This window comes from Mustela erminea, chromosome 2 (genome assembly GCF_009829155.1).
Source record: "Mustela erminea isolate mMusErm1 chromosome 2, mMusErm1.Pri, whole genome shotgun sequence".
Classification (NCBI taxonomy): Eukaryota; Metazoa; Chordata; class Mammalia; order Carnivora; family Mustelidae; genus Mustela; species Mustela erminea.
In genome coordinates, this window is record NC_045615.1 from 8,620,843 (window position 1) to 8,637,681 (window position 16,839).

General features: G+C 37.3%; 1 protein-coding gene across 2 annotated transcripts in view; it reads left to right on the plus strand.

Moving 5' to 3' along the window:
* Positions 1–592: 592 nt before the first annotated feature.
* GALNTL6 (polypeptide N-acetylgalactosaminyltransferase like 6) overlaps positions 593–16,839 on the plus strand; it is a 1,222,158-nt gene continuing 1,205,911 nt past the window's right edge. For both annotated transcript variants that reach the window (XM_032332218.1, XM_032332219.1), the window contains exons 1-2: positions 593–698; positions 1,097–1,406. In XM_032332218.1, the coding sequence (XP_032188109.1) occupies positions 1,269–1,406 (138 nt within the window). In that variant the 5' untranslated portion in view covers positions 593–698; positions 1,097–1,268. The remainder of the gene's footprint in view (positions 699–1,096; positions 1,407–16,839) is intronic.

Below are 16,839 nucleotides of genomic sequence, written 5' to 3' on the forward strand. Positions count from 1 at the left end.
CCTCCTCTTCTTCCTCGCGTCAGGGTTTGTTTATATAGGGTCCGGAAGCTGGGCGGAATTGCCCACCCCCTCCAGGCGGCCCGCCCTCCCCTCCCGGGCTGGGGCTCCCGCACGTGGTCGGCACCGGCGGCGTCTCCGCGGAAGGCAGGCATCCGCGAGCGGGGAGCGGGCGGCCGGGAGCCAGCGCCGCGCAGCTTCGCCTGCTGCTCGCCCTCCCCGGCGCCCTCGCCCACGGCCCAGCCCAGCGCAGACTCGGCTTCGCCTCCCTCCATCCCCTTCGCAGGAGGGGAGCTTGAGCACACCGCCCTTTAGGTGCTCGTGATGTTTCTCTGGGTCTGCTCGGTCGCTGGAAGAGAATGGTAACATGAACAGCGGAGCGTGAGCGCGTCACGGGGGAAGGGGAAGAGATTGATGGGCAGAGCGCTTACTTCGCGGAAGATCACGTTCCGAGGGCTGCGCGAGGCGAAACGGCCGCGCCTCCACTTCCTGGCTGGACTCCGCTGACATCTGTAGCCTCCCTTCCAGCAGGTTCCCCGCTCGCGAGCCGCTGCCGGCGGGGAGAGTTTAGACCGCGCGCGAGCATCCAGGAGTTTGGGGACCTCCATCCAAACAGGAGTTGTGCTCCTGTGTCCGAGTCCCTGGATCCGTGTGGCGCCCGCCAGCACTCTGGCTTCAGAGGGAGTTGAACTTGAGTCCAGGTGGGTCATTCCAGGGGCAGCACAGGAGGAGACAGATGTGCAGGGAGGACGAGGCAGGTGATGTTCCAATGGCAAAAGCGGACGCTTTTCTTCCTGACACTGGCTGGGGCTGAGCCTTTTCCCCCCACGCAGTTCCCCCAAGTGACCGCTCCTCTCCAACCCAACCCTCCCCACTAAGGGAGGGGGGAGGACACCACAAGTCCTGTGTTCTTACGTATGTAGCATGCTATAGACTTTCATAACTTAAGATTATGGGTCAAATGACCGTATTTTACTCCACTGCTTTATATTAAGGAGGTTTAAGGATTTCCTCAGTCAAGTCATTTACTTCTAAGCCAATAGATAATGCCTTCGTCATAGTTTTCCGGGGGGAAAGTAACTGTGTGTTTGTTCCGCAGATGCCCAACTCCCTCTGAATCGTGCAGATTGGTGCTGAGCACGCAACAAAAGTTTTTAGCTTCTCCTCAGTTTCTGGTGCTTCGCAGGGGAGAGGAAAGGACTTTGGCGTTAAACACAAGAAGCAGTCAGGGAGCCATCTCCTTTAACTTTTCTTCTCTGTTACCATTTGCAATGAAGAGGAAACAGAAGAGATTTCTGCAGATGACTTTGTTATTCATGGTGGCTTTAATTTTCCTGCCCAATATTGGTCTCTGGTCTCTGTACAAGGATAAGCACTTGGTGAAATCCACAGAACCCGGGGAGCAGCAGGTAAGTGCCATCCGGAGAAAGCTCACAGGAGGATTGGTAAGGCGAGCACCTCCGGGGACACGGGGAAGCAAGTGTAGGGTAGCCTTAGGTTTTCTCTCAAGTATTTGCAGGGCACGTATTTTAGGAATTGAGACTTTGGGATTTGGAAAGTCCTTGTTTTAAGATCCCAACTAAGGACATGGATGGAAGTAAAATAAACTAGAAAAGAAGGATAAGAGAGGTCAAGAGGAAGAGAAACAATCTCAGTTGGTCTTTAGGTTGATTTTGACTTGAAGTGTATGGAAAAGTAACTGTTCATTTGTGGGGTGCAGAGGTGGGTTTGGTACTAGTCAGTCCGGGGATTTGTTTTTGCTTTTCATACGGTTTGGATATCTACATTAAAGTGATCTGGGCCAATGGAATCATTTGACTTGTGAAGTAGTTCTCAAGAAACAAGCTACAGCTTTCTATATTTTTGGTTGTAATTTTTGCTTAGCAACAGCTTTTTACTCTGTGGAAACTTAAAGTCTCTTGTTTTTTCTCTCCTGTTGCTAAGGTGGTGTGGTGGGGTACACAGGCAGAGTTGTCAAGGATGCCTGTTCAGTTTCACAATCTGGTGGTAATAGTTTGTTGGTAAAAGCTTTTCTTCATATCTGAGACACTGCGTAGTGTGGTATGTTTTGTTTTCATGTATATGCAATCTGTTAGTCTGGGCATCACTCATGACTTAACATAGATCAAAATAACTATCTTTTTTAGTGAGTAATGCAAAAAAAAATCGTTCACGAAGTGTTGATGAGGAGTCATATTGTTGAATTTCTTGTTTATTAGTAAATGAGACAGCTTCTGTAATTAAACTTCTAACAATAGAATGCAGCCTTCTTTGTGATATTGACGCAACACCTTTTTTTAACTAGTCCCGTGCATCACCTCAGAATATTAATATTCTTAATTTCAAGGGCCATCGCCCATGTACACTGTGTACCCTCCACATATATTATGTGTTTAAGTAAAAGTCCATTTGTGGACAACAGGAATGTATATTAATGGTAATTAAATATTTCTTCTTATACTTAACAAAGTTTAATCTCTTTACACAGTGAGTGGTTAACTCCAGTGAAATACCTGGAGTTAATCTGCTTTTTCATTTTGAGAAGTAATGGTTATAGTCTGTAAACTTTAAAAATAACTAGTTGCTTATGGATTTTTGGTGGATTGGAATTTTGAGGAAAACTGTTGATGTTTTTATTTAGTTGTTGATCTCTATTATCCTTTCTAATAGGGATATAACCTTGATTTAAAGTATATTCTGTTTTGTCATTCTAGTGAGAAAAAGGAAGGAAGATGGGCACTTTGAATGTGAAACTTTTTTTTTCCTACTTAGGTCACTTATTTCTTTAACCTTGATGTGAAACAAGATTTTGTTGACATTAGAAGCTAATACAGTATTACATAAAATTTCTAGTTCAAAATAGTTAAACTGACAAAAGCAAAATGACTTTTCCTTGAGTTTTGCTAATTCAATTAACCATAACCATCTGAAGTATTTGTTGTATAGCTAACATAAAACATTAATTAAACTTATTAATGAGATCTTTACAACTTTCACACTGGTTCTTATTGATTTTGACTCTTAATGGGAAATTTGTTTGTACAATGGCATTAAAAAACGAAATATAGCAAATCAACTCTCTGATTTACTATAATCTCCAAAAGAGTTTCCTTGTTTCTGGTTTTTTGTAGAGGAATAGATTAACTTAATATTAGGTAATCAGTTAACAATTATGAAAGGAATGGGGTGGCAAGAGAAGGAGGTTTTTTTCAATGTTTCATACACTGTTGAGTAAATAACTGATGGAGATCTTGTGACATTCTAGTTTAATAATCCTTTGTAGTAGTTTTGAAACCAAGAGTAAAGATGGTCAGAAATATGCCATAAAATGAATGTCAATCATATACTTCAGTAGTTTTTAACTTAAGTAATAGTTTTAGAACTAATTCTTACTTAAACAAAGTTAAAAAGGTAGAAATTGTCACTTACTGAAAGATAGAATTCATTGTAAAACAGAAAAGATAAGCTTTTATTGGTTTTATTTCACTGTTAGATATAATTGGAAAGATAGGATAGTTGACATTATACGAGTATTGGATATGTAAGAGTTAAGTCACATATGTATATTTATATATGTGTGTTTATATATGTGTGTGTGTGTATACACTTGACCAAATAAAAAGTGACTTTCAGTGATGAGTTAAACATGCTTAATATTGTGATATAATAGTTTGCTAATGTATCTATAAATCAATGTTAGTAAGTCAGCTAAACACACAGGTTTCCAGTTGAAGCATGTAATTTGACTATTGGGTAATGTGTTATTTAAATTTAGCAATTTGTTCTAAAAAGACTATTTCATGGTTAATTGCTAAGATGTTCTTCAAAAGCCATCTTTTACTATATTTATCACTAAGTTGTAAAATCGTGAGGGTAAAGATAATGCGCTGATTGAGGCATTGACAGCAGTTAAGTACTGAAGCTATTCAAAACAAGTCACGTGCCCATGTGAGTGGTCTATTTTTACAGCAGTTATGTGTTAAAACAGCAGTTCTGGTGCAAAGTGTGATGTGGCAATGGTCACAGAAATTGAAAACCTTTAACCATTTTAAATAGTTTAATTATTACAGTGGGTTGTAGGGAAATACTTTACATTATGGAGATTCAAAATCATAGAATGGCTAATACTTTTTAAATTCTCCTAATTTTATTTTATCAGAGCACATCATTAATAGTTTATCTACTAATCTGTATAAACAGTATTTATTATATAATCTGAAACAAAGCAAGGGTAAACAGTAAACACTGATAGAAATTCTATGTTAGTTTTCATGCTGTTTAGTATTTTGCACATTTTTCTCATTCTCTTGCTATTACAAGTTAATTGTATTATTGTCTTTTCACATGAAGAATAATGTTTACGGGGATGCCTGGGTGGCTCAGTTGTTAAGCCTCTGCCTTTGGCTCAGGTCATTATCCTGGGGTCCTGGGATCCAGCTCTGCATTGGGCTCCCTGCTTGGAAGGAAGCCTGCTTCTCTCTCTCCCACTCCCCCTGCTTGTGTTACCCTCTCTTGCTGTGTCTCTCTCTGTCAAATAAATAAAATCTTTAAAAATAATAATATTTATGAAAATTCCCATTCTATTTTAATATTTACCCATTTATGATGCAGAAAAGAAAAAAAAATGAAATAAAAATTCCCAAATTATTCATTTAAAAGTTTTTTTTTCTTTTCTCTCATACAACCAAAGGGGATTGAAAAAATTTAATAATGTGGTAATTAAAATGTGTATTTTATTGTTTGTGCTCTGCAAAGTTGGAATCCAGTTACTAAAATAAATTTTAAGCTTTTGAGATTTTTAATGTTTTAGAAAAATTTGAAGATATTTTATAGTTTTGGCTTATATGTTATTATCAATCATAATTGTCATGTTATTTTCAGTTGAATTTTGTCACTTTTTTGCTATTACTGGGATGATATAATATCTTCTTTGTTTTGTTTAGAAATATATACGTATATTCCAAAATAATCTATTAATAATGAATATGATACTTAGCTGAGATTGATTACTGTGTAGTAATGCTTCTCATTTTTCTCTTAAAATTTGAATTGCTATTCTTCTCTGCTTTCAGCTACATTTAAATTAAAGTTATGTGTTTAGATCTTAAATAAGCAGTGCAGTAGGATTATAATTAGGACAAAACGATATTTTAGGGCAAAACTATTTCATTCAGCATTATTATACCTTTCTTCCTAATTATTCATACAAGAATAGGTAAATAAAAACTACCCCCAAATACTTTGTTTTCCTAAATACATTGAAAAGACTAATTGAAAAAAAAATTAAAAAGTAGCTGTAGTTTTGGCAACTAAGTTGCAAATAATATGACTTGCAGAAATAATACAAGAATATTTAGAATATGATGAAGATCTTTTAATATTTTTGTGGATCATTTTTGAAATGAAAGAACTAGAGTCAAATTCCAGAATTTTAAATCAGACATTTTCACAATTACTCAGAATGATTTTAGAAACTTATGTTTGGCCTGGATTTTTTACCACATAAGAAAAAAAAAACCCTAAAACTAGATGCTCATGTCACTTTTGAATTGTAGAACCTTCTTATTTCTTTGTACTTAAGAATTTTTATTGATGAAATAGGGTTAATCATGCTTGCCACATAAGGTACGTAAAGTCCTGAGATCACATCTTGGGTATGGGAAGTATTGTGTGGTAATATTTTGTTGTTAGTCAGATCCATATGTAAGCTGTACATGACAGGTGTGGGACTTCACCTTTATTTAAAAAAAAAAAAGTACTCTCCTGAAAGATTTCTATCTTTGACCAACTCTTCTAATGTTAATCAGCACCACACTTTGGGGGAATTGTTTCTTTTGGCTAAGAACATTTTTTTCCCCTGTGGCATTTTAAACCTGTTTTATGATGTGAAGATGTCAGATAATTGGTACTGAGTATATGCAAACTGTCATGCTTTCCTTTGTCATGCTGATCACTAAAGCAGTAGAGTGTGTCTGTATTTCTTTTCTAGCAAACACCTTAGATATTGGAAGAGCTAAGGACAGGAGGAAAAAAAAAAAGGTTTTCTCTCTTCCCGCACTCAGGATTATCAATACACTAAATGTGAAATGATGCATTAGTTTGAGCCATACTGTTCTTAATTAGCTAAAATGTAGGTTTTAAATTAAGATTTTAAAGGACCTTTTCTTGAATTTATGGAAAATCCATTCTGACTCGCTACAGGACCGCACCACACAAACCACTGTAACAAGTGTCTTAATTATTTGCTGTGACCTCGTAGATCGCAACATGATTAGTTCATCACCTTGCCTCCTGGGAGACTGTGTGAAACACAGTCTTCTGTTCACAATCTGGTAAAAAATTAGATAGGTTTTTCTCTCGTTCATTGCTGTGTTGGATAAGCTGTGCTGAATCAATTAACCTCCTATAAGGGTTTTTTTTTTTTTTTTTCCTCCATAAAGGGAACCAAGTCAAGGCTGGGATATGTAGGGAAAAGGGTAAGGAGGTCTGGATGCTTTAAGTGATACAGAGAACTGAGTTTGTTTTTATTATTTAAAATTTTGTCAGGAGTAGCCATGATAGCCTTTAGGGAAATTTCCAACTGTGTCTCTTCTTGTAACACTTTTATACAGACGAAGTTCAGCTAAGGTACATCAAGAATTATAGGAGGGGCTACAGATTAAGTGAAGAAAAGATATTAAGCAGTGTAGGTGGGATGTAGAATCAGATGTGGTTGTGCTTTGTCTCAGCAGTCACTCATTTCTCTTGGGCTCGGCTTACTTTGGATGAAGAGGTGAGCACTGGTTACTTCCAGTTCTTAAAACCTTCAGACGTGACCACATTGTTCTTCTCTTTCCTTCATTATTTACGTGTGTTGACAAAGAAGCATTATAGAATCAAAGGTCCAAATGTGCCAAGAAATAAGAGGTTCTCAGGGTGATGGTAAAGGTAAAGACACACTCATAAACTATATATTTGTTCTCCATCTGACTTCCATCTGTCACACCATAAAGCTAACAGTTCCTAAATTCTCTCCAAACATAGTTGCAATTCTTGAATGAACAACAACAACAACAACAAAACAAAAACCATTTGTGCCACTGACAATACATATTTAGACAGGCAGGAATGCACTCATATATACTGGGTTTATTTAAAGGTTGAAAAGAAGAGACAGAATATCCACAAACATTCAAGAACACGATTACCACCACTGTTCCTCTCTGATATGCTGGTGTCTGTTACTACCAAACTCCAATGAGGTAGCCAGAAGAAGGGAGAAAAAATAAAGATATATTTAAGGTCAAGGAAGGGCAAATCACATGAATGTTTTCCTCCAACTTTTCTACTTCTAGCTTAAAGGGGAAACGTGTGAACTAGATTAGCAGTACTCTCAAAGTATTCATTTCACGTATTCATTTAGCAGCACGTAGACATACATCCACATGCATGTTCTCACTTAAAAAGAAAAAATAAATCCACCCAACTGTTCCATGTTGTACATTTTTTTTTTTCTTTTGTAACTTTATGCTTTTTCCATTGCTTTGAATCCACAAGAGGCTGTTAGTCAACTGAGTTTGAAGCATCATTTAAATGTTACCAGCATAACTCTAGGAAAGTATGGAGAGAGAGAAAGAAAATGCATCTGTCTCTAGAAGTACTTATATCTATTTAGCAAGCGTGAGACTCCTAGCAAGGATTTAGCCTGTTAGACTTGCACAGGTTATAAATAGGGTGATTCGTTTGTTGTCTGGTAATAGAATCAATATGGTTGTGGTTGCCATCCCATGTGGTGGTGGCTCTCCGCTCTCTGTTGCAAGGAGTGGTAGTGTCTTAGTGAGGGCTGAGAAGGCTAATTTTAAATTTATTGCTCAATTACTCATGGAATGTTATTTTCAGTACTTGAAGTCTAGAAAGCCAGATACAGGGAATATTATAAATCATTGTGAACTATTTTATCATAATAAAAATTGACCACATTGTCAGGGCTGGCACCCAAGTTTGAGTGAGTGGGTCTTTCCTTTTTCCTTATTTTTGGCATGTCTCCTCTGAAAAAGAGTCTAGTTGCACTTAATTTTAGAAGAACTACCAGAATTTCCATTCTGTCTTGTTCTCTTTCAGTATGTAAGGATGTAGGCTCTGGAACCAAATTATCAGTTTCAAATTCTGGATCCAGCACTTACCACTTTGTGACATTTAGCAAGTCCTTGATCTTTCCCAGATCAGTTTTCTCTTAAGTCCGGTGGGGATGATGATACTTTGCTTGTAGTGTTACAGTGCGGACTAAATGCTTAGTATTTTGAACAGCATATAACAAGGGTTAATGAATATAGATTGTTATTATGGTATAAGCATTTATAAGTAATCATTGCCTTTAGCAAGGAAATTAGTGTTTGCTTAATAAATATTTACAGATGATTTCTCTTTGCAAGGCTGTGTCAAGAGAGCACAGCAGAACAGTGAATATGGGAGAGGACTGTCATTGATGTGTTAAATCTGGAAGGGAGGGACTGTTCAATAAACAAATAAGTAGAGGGTCTAGAAAATGAAAGGGCTTTTTCTTTGTAATTTTTTGGTCCAATGCTTAAGGACAGGTTGTTCATTTTATTTTTTGTATAATCATTTATTGCAAAAAAGTGACTGAAATTTTTTTGGTATATTGCATTCAAAGTTATTAAAAAATTGAAGCTTTTAATAGAAGAGTTTTTTTTTTTTAAGAGTAATACTTCTTTGTAGTGACCACTTTCATTTCCTATAACAAATAAAGCCCACGCCTCACATATAGGCATTTTCTTCCTCTACATTGATTAAAAACAAAAGTCTGAGAACTACTTTTGTTGTTTGAATCATAGTCATGAGAGAGATTGGATTATTCTGAAGAAAAAAAGTTAAAAAACAGAATAGAAACCATTAAAATCATGAAGCTACTTTACAGAGTTACTATTCCCTTCAGTGGAGTTAGAGGATACAGAAAAAGCATGTTGCATGTGCCCATTCTTAATTTTCTAAATAGTGAAGGTAATTTGGTGAGGTAAATTTGATAGTCATGAAACAAACAAAAAACAAGCACTGAATGGTGGAATTTTCTGTGTGTATCAGGGACCTTTAGAAATGGGAGGGAGTGGTGTGGTCTCTGGAGCCCTTAGGGCTTTGTTCTTTTATGAGGAGTGTGTTGAGTTGCATCTTCTCAGAATAAGAGAGGGCTGGGGTTAGGCTGAGGGAAGGGCAGATACTTAAGGTTCTGACATTGGGCTCACCACTTACCAAAGTCTGTCATCTTGGGCAGGTCACTTAACATCCTTGAAGCTCAGGTCTTCATATGTTAACACAGATATTATCACATAAATGGGTAGCTGAAAACCAATTGGATTAATATATGTAAATTGCCCTGGTGCACAGTAGATACTCAATTAAGGGAAGCTAAATAAATGGCTACCTTTTTATCAGTTTTTAGAGTATTCATTGAAGGTAGTGAATAAGCTTAATATTGGACAAACCCAGTAGAGATGTAATGAAGTATGTAAAACATCACTACTAATTTGTTTATTATTGATACTATAGATGTTTATTAGCTATGTGTACCATACAATACTGTGCTTACACTCTGCAGCAAATAAGTGATTAAGAGATAAATCTGTTTTCAATTAGCTTACAATCTGCTCATTAAGAAAAGGCATGAACACACCTATAATATAGGGATGGATTAAGTTGTTTCATAAGAAATGTGTTCTAATTATTTACAGTTTAGAAGGAGTAGAGAAAACGTCAGTTACTGTGTGATATTTACGTGACCCTAATTGTTTTCTGCACATTTACTGATTTAATCCTCCAATAATTCATAAAGATAGGTTCTTCTGAATAACTCAATTCACAGTTAAGTAAGACCCAAAGAGAAAATTTGAGTCTCTGCACTCTGGATTCATAAAAAGAAAAAATGATGAGCAGTGTTAACAGCTGCATAGTTTAAGGCAAGTGAGAACTTTGAAAAAGTGACTGGGTTTGATAATTAGTCTCGGATACTGTCCTGATTGAAGTTGCACACAGCTGTAGAGGTTTAGACAAAATTGTAAATGGTTAAATGGTAAGACTAACTGTGCAACTAAGATAACCTGTAAGACCAATAACAAATAATGATGGTGCTAGCATTGATACAAAGGGCTGAATGTGGGGTCCTGGTTGGTGGGAGATGAGAGAAGCCAGGAGAAAGCTGATGCATGAAGACCAGTCCCCAAGGAAAATGAAGGTAGATGAAAAAAGCAGGAGAGAAGCAGAAAAGGTTGTTATGCTCTGAAAGGTAAATATAGAGCCTTTGCTTGTTACGGGTTGGCAGAGAAGTCTGAGATTTTTCTTACACAAGTATCATACTAATTTGGAGAGATAATTGAACATTTGTGAAATGTTCTGCAAAGTGTGAAATCATGTAATATAGATAGATAGCTATAATATCTAGATAGATAGGTAATTAGAGGTTTATCATAGTATATATAACCCTGTAATAAAGACTGAAGACTATAATACTGAACAGGGTTGTCAAGACACTGTGCAGCCACCTGGTCAGTAGGACAGCAGTGTACCTGTCAAAATAAATTCAAACAATGAACAGATATGCAGAGCAAAGGGAAAAGCAATTGGTTTATGTATAGGTAGTAGAATGAGGGAAGTGAGGGGATATTAATTACAGGGATAAGGAGATAGTAGTCTTAAGCTGCCAAGAATCCCAATATATGAATGATGAAAGTAATAAAATCATAACGATAAAAACAATAATAGTAGAAGTATATTAATAATAAAAGTTAAAGTAGCATTTATTTATAGTTCTTACTCTGTGCCAGGCACCATGCTGAGCTGTTCTTAAATAGTCACAGCAAATCCTTGGTGTATGGAAGATTACTATCCTATATTGCAAAAATGAAGAGACTTTTTTTTTCAAAATTTGTTAAGATCTTACAGTGATTATGCTACCAATATTGAAGTGTTGGAGTATCTATAATTTACCATATAATGTAACTGTATTGGATATTCTGCACCATAGAGTTATATATTCACTCAACTATGGAACGAAATATGCACAGTGGTTGAGGGCTTGGAGACTAGAAGCAGGCTGCCTGGTTTCACTTCCAGTTCTATTGTTTGCTGCCCGTGTCACTTTGGACGTGTATCTGCTTTATCTTCGATTTGCCATTTCTAAGATGGGTATAAAAAATAGTGCCTGCTTGGTTGAATTAGTGTATGGGTTAAATAGGTTTATGTCCATAAAATATTTGGAAAACCGGATTGCACCACGCAAGCAATTTTAAAGTGTTGGCTATTATCTGTTAGAATTCTAGAGAACTGAGATTGGATAAAAAAGGAAAAGTATGTTTCTATACCATTTCTCTCATAGACCCATCATAAGGGTTTATAAAAATATTTTTATTCTCCTTTTTTTTTTTTTTTTTTTTTTTTTTTTTTTTTTTAATATTTAATTTATTTTATTTTTTTTTATTTCCAGCATAACAGTATTCATTATTTTTTTATTCTCCTTTTTAAAGATTTATTTATTTGATAGAGGGAGCCCACACACACGTGCGCAGGTGAGGTGGGGATGGGCAGAGGGAGACACTCTTCAACCAGACTTTGCTGCTGATTCGGGAACCAATGTGGGGCTCCATCTCAGGACCCTGAGATCGTGACCTGAGCTGAAACCAAGAGTTGGGAACTCAACGGACTGAACCACCCAGGTGCTCCCAAAATTTGCATTCTTATAAGACTTTAAAAAAATATTCAAAGAAACATCTTTAACATCTTTTTCTTTAAATTTTTAAATTTATTTTTTTACTTTTAGTAACCTATATGGAAATAAAATAGCACTGACTAGTTCAAAAGTTTTTGCAGCATGAACCAAGGACTCATATGGCTCTACCTGTGAGAGCAAACTGGATTTCAACAGAGAGTTTGGTTCTTCCCAGCATGTGCAGTCAGCACCAATGCTATTATGGTGACCTTTCCCCTCATATTTTTTGTGCTGTTCTCTCCACATAGTGTTGATTTCTCAATGTGTGTTTTGCCCTCAAGGGATAAAAACTGTCTTATAAATTATGTCGTTGGGTCTGAACTTCTAAAAAAGATCATCTAAAAATGTCTTCAGGGTTGAATATTTTATTTTATTATTTTATATAACTTGAATTTTAACGTTATTGTTCTGGTTGCTTCAGAATGATGCTGTTTGAGACGGGAGTACAGAGCTTGACAAAGGAAGTGCTCTCTCACTCCTAGTGTTTCAGAGAAAAGAACTGGCTGGAAAGACAGGAATGGAAAACTGTAGAAAATTAGATGGTGAAAGGAGATAAAAATGCTTTCATTCCCTCGCTGAGTGAATCTTTTAACTTTTTTAAGGTAGCCTAACAGACGGGTGTCACATTCACAACAATTATGTAGTGGAATTGCTGCCCTCTCTTAATTTATATGGAAACTTCCATTTTTTCACAAACTGAAGGAAATTACATTTTCTGCATGATCCCAGCATTCAGAGGCAAAGATCTTGAGTTTTAATATATAAAATATGGAGGGAAAGATAAGCATCAGAGAGGCCAAGGAATACTATTCAAGAAGTAGTAGAAATACCAACTACTTTATCACTTTGCCCCCGTCTTCCGTCCTTTCTTTTTTCTGCTCAGAGCCCCCTCTGCTTCCCTTTTTTCCTTTAAAATTTTCCTTGAAGAAACATTTCAGGTGGGAATTGATTTGATCAATTATTGATCCTGGGAATGGACCGACGACTTCAAACTCTAAAAACTTGAGTCTTTTGCATTGTATTTAAAACACACACACACACACACACACACACACAACGTTCTGTTGAACCTAACTGGATTTTCAATTATTGAAATGTGTATGATGTGAGAAATATTTTTTTAGCTCAAGGCTTTTGCTGTTGATCTATGTTGCTATTGTTTTGTTTGTAATACTGGGAGCTGACACCTTATTTCAGACTGTGTCATCAGAAGGTAAATATTGCTTAGTTGTGTCACCTCAAGGGAAACGATCTTGTGTAAGTTAAAAATAAAAACTGGCACAATGAAGCCAAACTACTGGTAAAGAATCTCTCTGTGCTTTCCCACTCAGCACTTTCTCCCGTTCTTTAAAGCTGCTTTCTCGAATCTTCTCTTGTCTCCTCAAATCTCCCTTGCCACCCCCTCACTTTACCATAGTCGAGATAGCCTGGCCTCATTCTTCAGTGACAGCATAGTACTTTCATACTGGGAGAGCCAAGACGTCTTACCATAAAACCAGAAAAAGTATATGCATTTATTTCTCAGTTCCTATTTGCCTCATGTGACCATGGAAAAATGTCTCTAGCCTTAGGATGCATTAGGGACCTTCTCTCCAGTCAATAGAACACAATGTTTTCTTAGGAATTTCAATTGATCTGTTCTGCTCCCCCATTTCACTTATTTCCAGTCTCTTTCTCTCTGATCCATCTTTCACATCAATATTTGAACTTGCTCAGATTTCTCCCACTATTGGAGGAGTGCGGGGAGCGAGAGTAAAACGAAGACAGTACCACTCTCTGTCACACACCCTTTAGCACTGTCCTGTCTTTCTCCTCCTAACAACTAAACCTGATGTGTCTCCTTCCTGATTTTCTGCGTCTGTACCTCAGGCTGATTCCAGCTCCTCTAATCTGTGTTAGCTCCTTATAGCAGTGTCCCTGGAAATCTCTTGGTAGTTAATTCCAAAAGCACTTCTCATTAGTCATACTACTGGATAGAATTTAACAAAACTCTCTTACCTGAAACAGTCTTCTTTATCTGAGGAGAAAGGGGGCAGAGTGGGAGACTTAAAGAGGGAAGAGGCTGGAACGGCAGCTTTGGGAAACGAGCAAGAAGGCTAAAGAGGGAAACGTGTACGCTGATTCTTTAGCCTTTGCTGGGCAAACTCCTATTTTAATTCTTCTATCCCCACACCCCCTCCCAAACACCATGCATGCGCAAACACATTTACAGTGTCTTGATAGACACCTATTTCTGTTCTTTGGCTTACAAAGTTCTCAGCAGTTGTTACTTCTTGTCTGCATTCTTGGGGGGGAAGCGGTCATTCATGTAGCCCCTCATAATTTCAGCTATCAAATTTAAGTGGATGACTCCCAAATCGTTATGTCTGATCCAAATCTACCTCTGAACACATGATACACACAATAATCTAAAATCTAGAAACGTATTTTAAACCTAAAATTACTGTAATGAAACCCATTTTTCTCTTTCATTCCCTGTGGCAGCTCTCCCTTTGTGTCTCTTACCTAAATCAAGTACACCACCATCTCTCCGAGTGTTCATTATGGTTGGTAACTTCATTATGCTTACTCTAAAATTCAGTCAATTGATAAGCATTAGCAATTCTTCCTAAAATATCTTCTGTGCACTTAATTCCCATCTCTTGATGCCCCCTGCCACGACCCTACTTGGGACCAGCATAAACACTTCACTGGATTTCTGGGAAAGACCCTCAACTTGATACTCCCCCTCCAGCATTGTCCTCGCAAAGCAGAGAGTTATTTGTCCAAAGTGTGTAGTTGAACAGGCTATGGCCATTTGTCAGTCTATTCACTGGCTTCCCACATCTTTGGATTAAAGTTCAAATTCTTTAATATGGCTTTATTGTATTAAACACTCCTTGATGAACCCAACTGCTCACTACTTTACTACCAAGACTTCCAGGCTCCAACTACTTTGAACTTCTTTTAGGTTCCTTAGATTATCATGTTCTTTCTCCTCCAGGAATTTGCATATATTTTATCTTCAATCTTACCTGAACAATTTCTGCTTTTCTTCAAGCTCTCTCTGGGAAGCTTTCTTTGGTCTCTCATGCTTGGGTTTCTCCCGTTCTTTAAAGCTGTTTTCTCCTTACCTGTTCCCTAAGAAAAACTTTCTTTTTTTGCCCTTATAATGGAACTTATCAATGTATTAACTACCTATTTAGGTAGTTTATTCAACATTAATCTGTAAGTTTCTTAATCTTAATAGTAGGTCGATTGATGTACTCCCCTGTGCACCCCCCTGCCCCCAAAGTTTGTCCATGTACTAACCCGTTGAACTTGTGAATGTTACCTGATTTGGAAAAATAATCTTAGAGATGTAATTAATTTAAGGATCTTGAGCTGCAGAGATCATTCTGGATTATTGGGCTGGGCCCTAAATCCAGTGACAAGCATCCCTATAAAAGACACACAACACAGGGGGCATTTGGTGGACAGGAGGGAAGAAGACACACAAGTGTGAAGACAGAGGCAGAGATTGGAGTAAGGCAGAATTAGTCAAGCAGCTGGAAGAGGTGAAGGAAGATAGAGCCTCCAGAGATAATGCAGTCCTGCCAACAGCTTGATTTTGAATTTCTGGCCTCCAGAACTGTGGGAGAATAATATTTTGTAGTTTTAAGCCATCTGATTTGTGGTGATTTGTTACAGCAACCCCAGGAAACTGATACAGTTAGAAATTGTCTTTTTCCACATTTTAATGCCAGGGTCTAACATTACCTGACCACAAATTCGGCATTCAATAAATGTTTCTTGAAAGAATGAGGAACGGCAGATAGGAGTTGTTTTCTATATATTGAACTTACATGAGCTAAACTATATTTAATACAAAAATAAGAGTATGCACAACCCATTGCATATGCTTAAACACCATATAGGTATTACCAAACAACTGTGAATATAAAAAAAAATGTTCAACTCTTGTCATCCTTGTGAATTAAGGTTCCATTTGGATGTGTTTGTTCTGTCTTGTCTCTGACTGAATACGATGTTACGTCAAGACTTGACTGATCCCGATACTGAAAATCACAATGAGTTTTTTTTTTTAAGATTTTATTTATTTATTTGACAGAATTCACAAGTAGGCAGAGAGGCAGGCAAAGAGAAAGGGGGAAGCAGGTTCCCTGAGCAGGTTCCACATCAGGCTCCACATCAAGGAACCTGATGTGGGGCTCAATCTCAGGACCCTGAGATCATGACCTGAGCTGAAGGCAGAGGCTTAACCCACTGAGCCACCTGTGCACCCCCACAACAAGATTTCATCAAACTTGTAGACATCTGAGGTGCCCTAGAAGCTGTGTATGGCTCCAGTGACTTTAAGGAAAAGAGGGTCACCTTCAAATAAACCAGTAAGATGAAGAACAACATCTAATCATCAATCATATTCTTTCTGTAATTAAGGCAACATCTGTAGTATAATTTACACTTAAAAAATATTTAGGCATAAGATGTATCTACATGAAAATGACAACTGTGACAATTTAGGAAAGACCTTATTTAAAAAATTTACTGATTTATAAGAAAACTTGTAGTTGAGTTAATTATTATAGCCTACAAGGGAACACTAAGCAGCCCACTTCATGTAAAAAAGTCATTTTGGAAATACAGATTGACATATTTCATGGGGTTTATTTTAATTTGAATGCTTTAGATCTTAAGACTTCTATTAGCTTGATTGTCTAGCACAGGTCCTCATTTCTAACAGCCCCCGCCCCTTCTTTTGAAAAAGTCTACCTTGATTTACCTGTGTTCATTTTAATTAGCAGTTGTCTACTGGGGATGTGGAAGCAGGGAGAGGAAGGGAGAAAATTCAAGGGTAAAATTTATGAAAGAGATTAGGGAAAAATTCTAAGAGCTAGAAAAGATATGACAGGGTTTCATTGGTAGAGGCATATTTAATGCAATGTATTGGGGGAAATCTCTTACTGTTTTGATAATTACATAGCATTGTGTCTGATGAGATGATTCCACAAAGCTCTTCATGTTGCAAAATTACTTCAAGCCCATTAATTATATTCCCTCTTCTCTGTACTAGTAGGATGGTCAGCTTTGGATTTTTGAACTTCTCATTC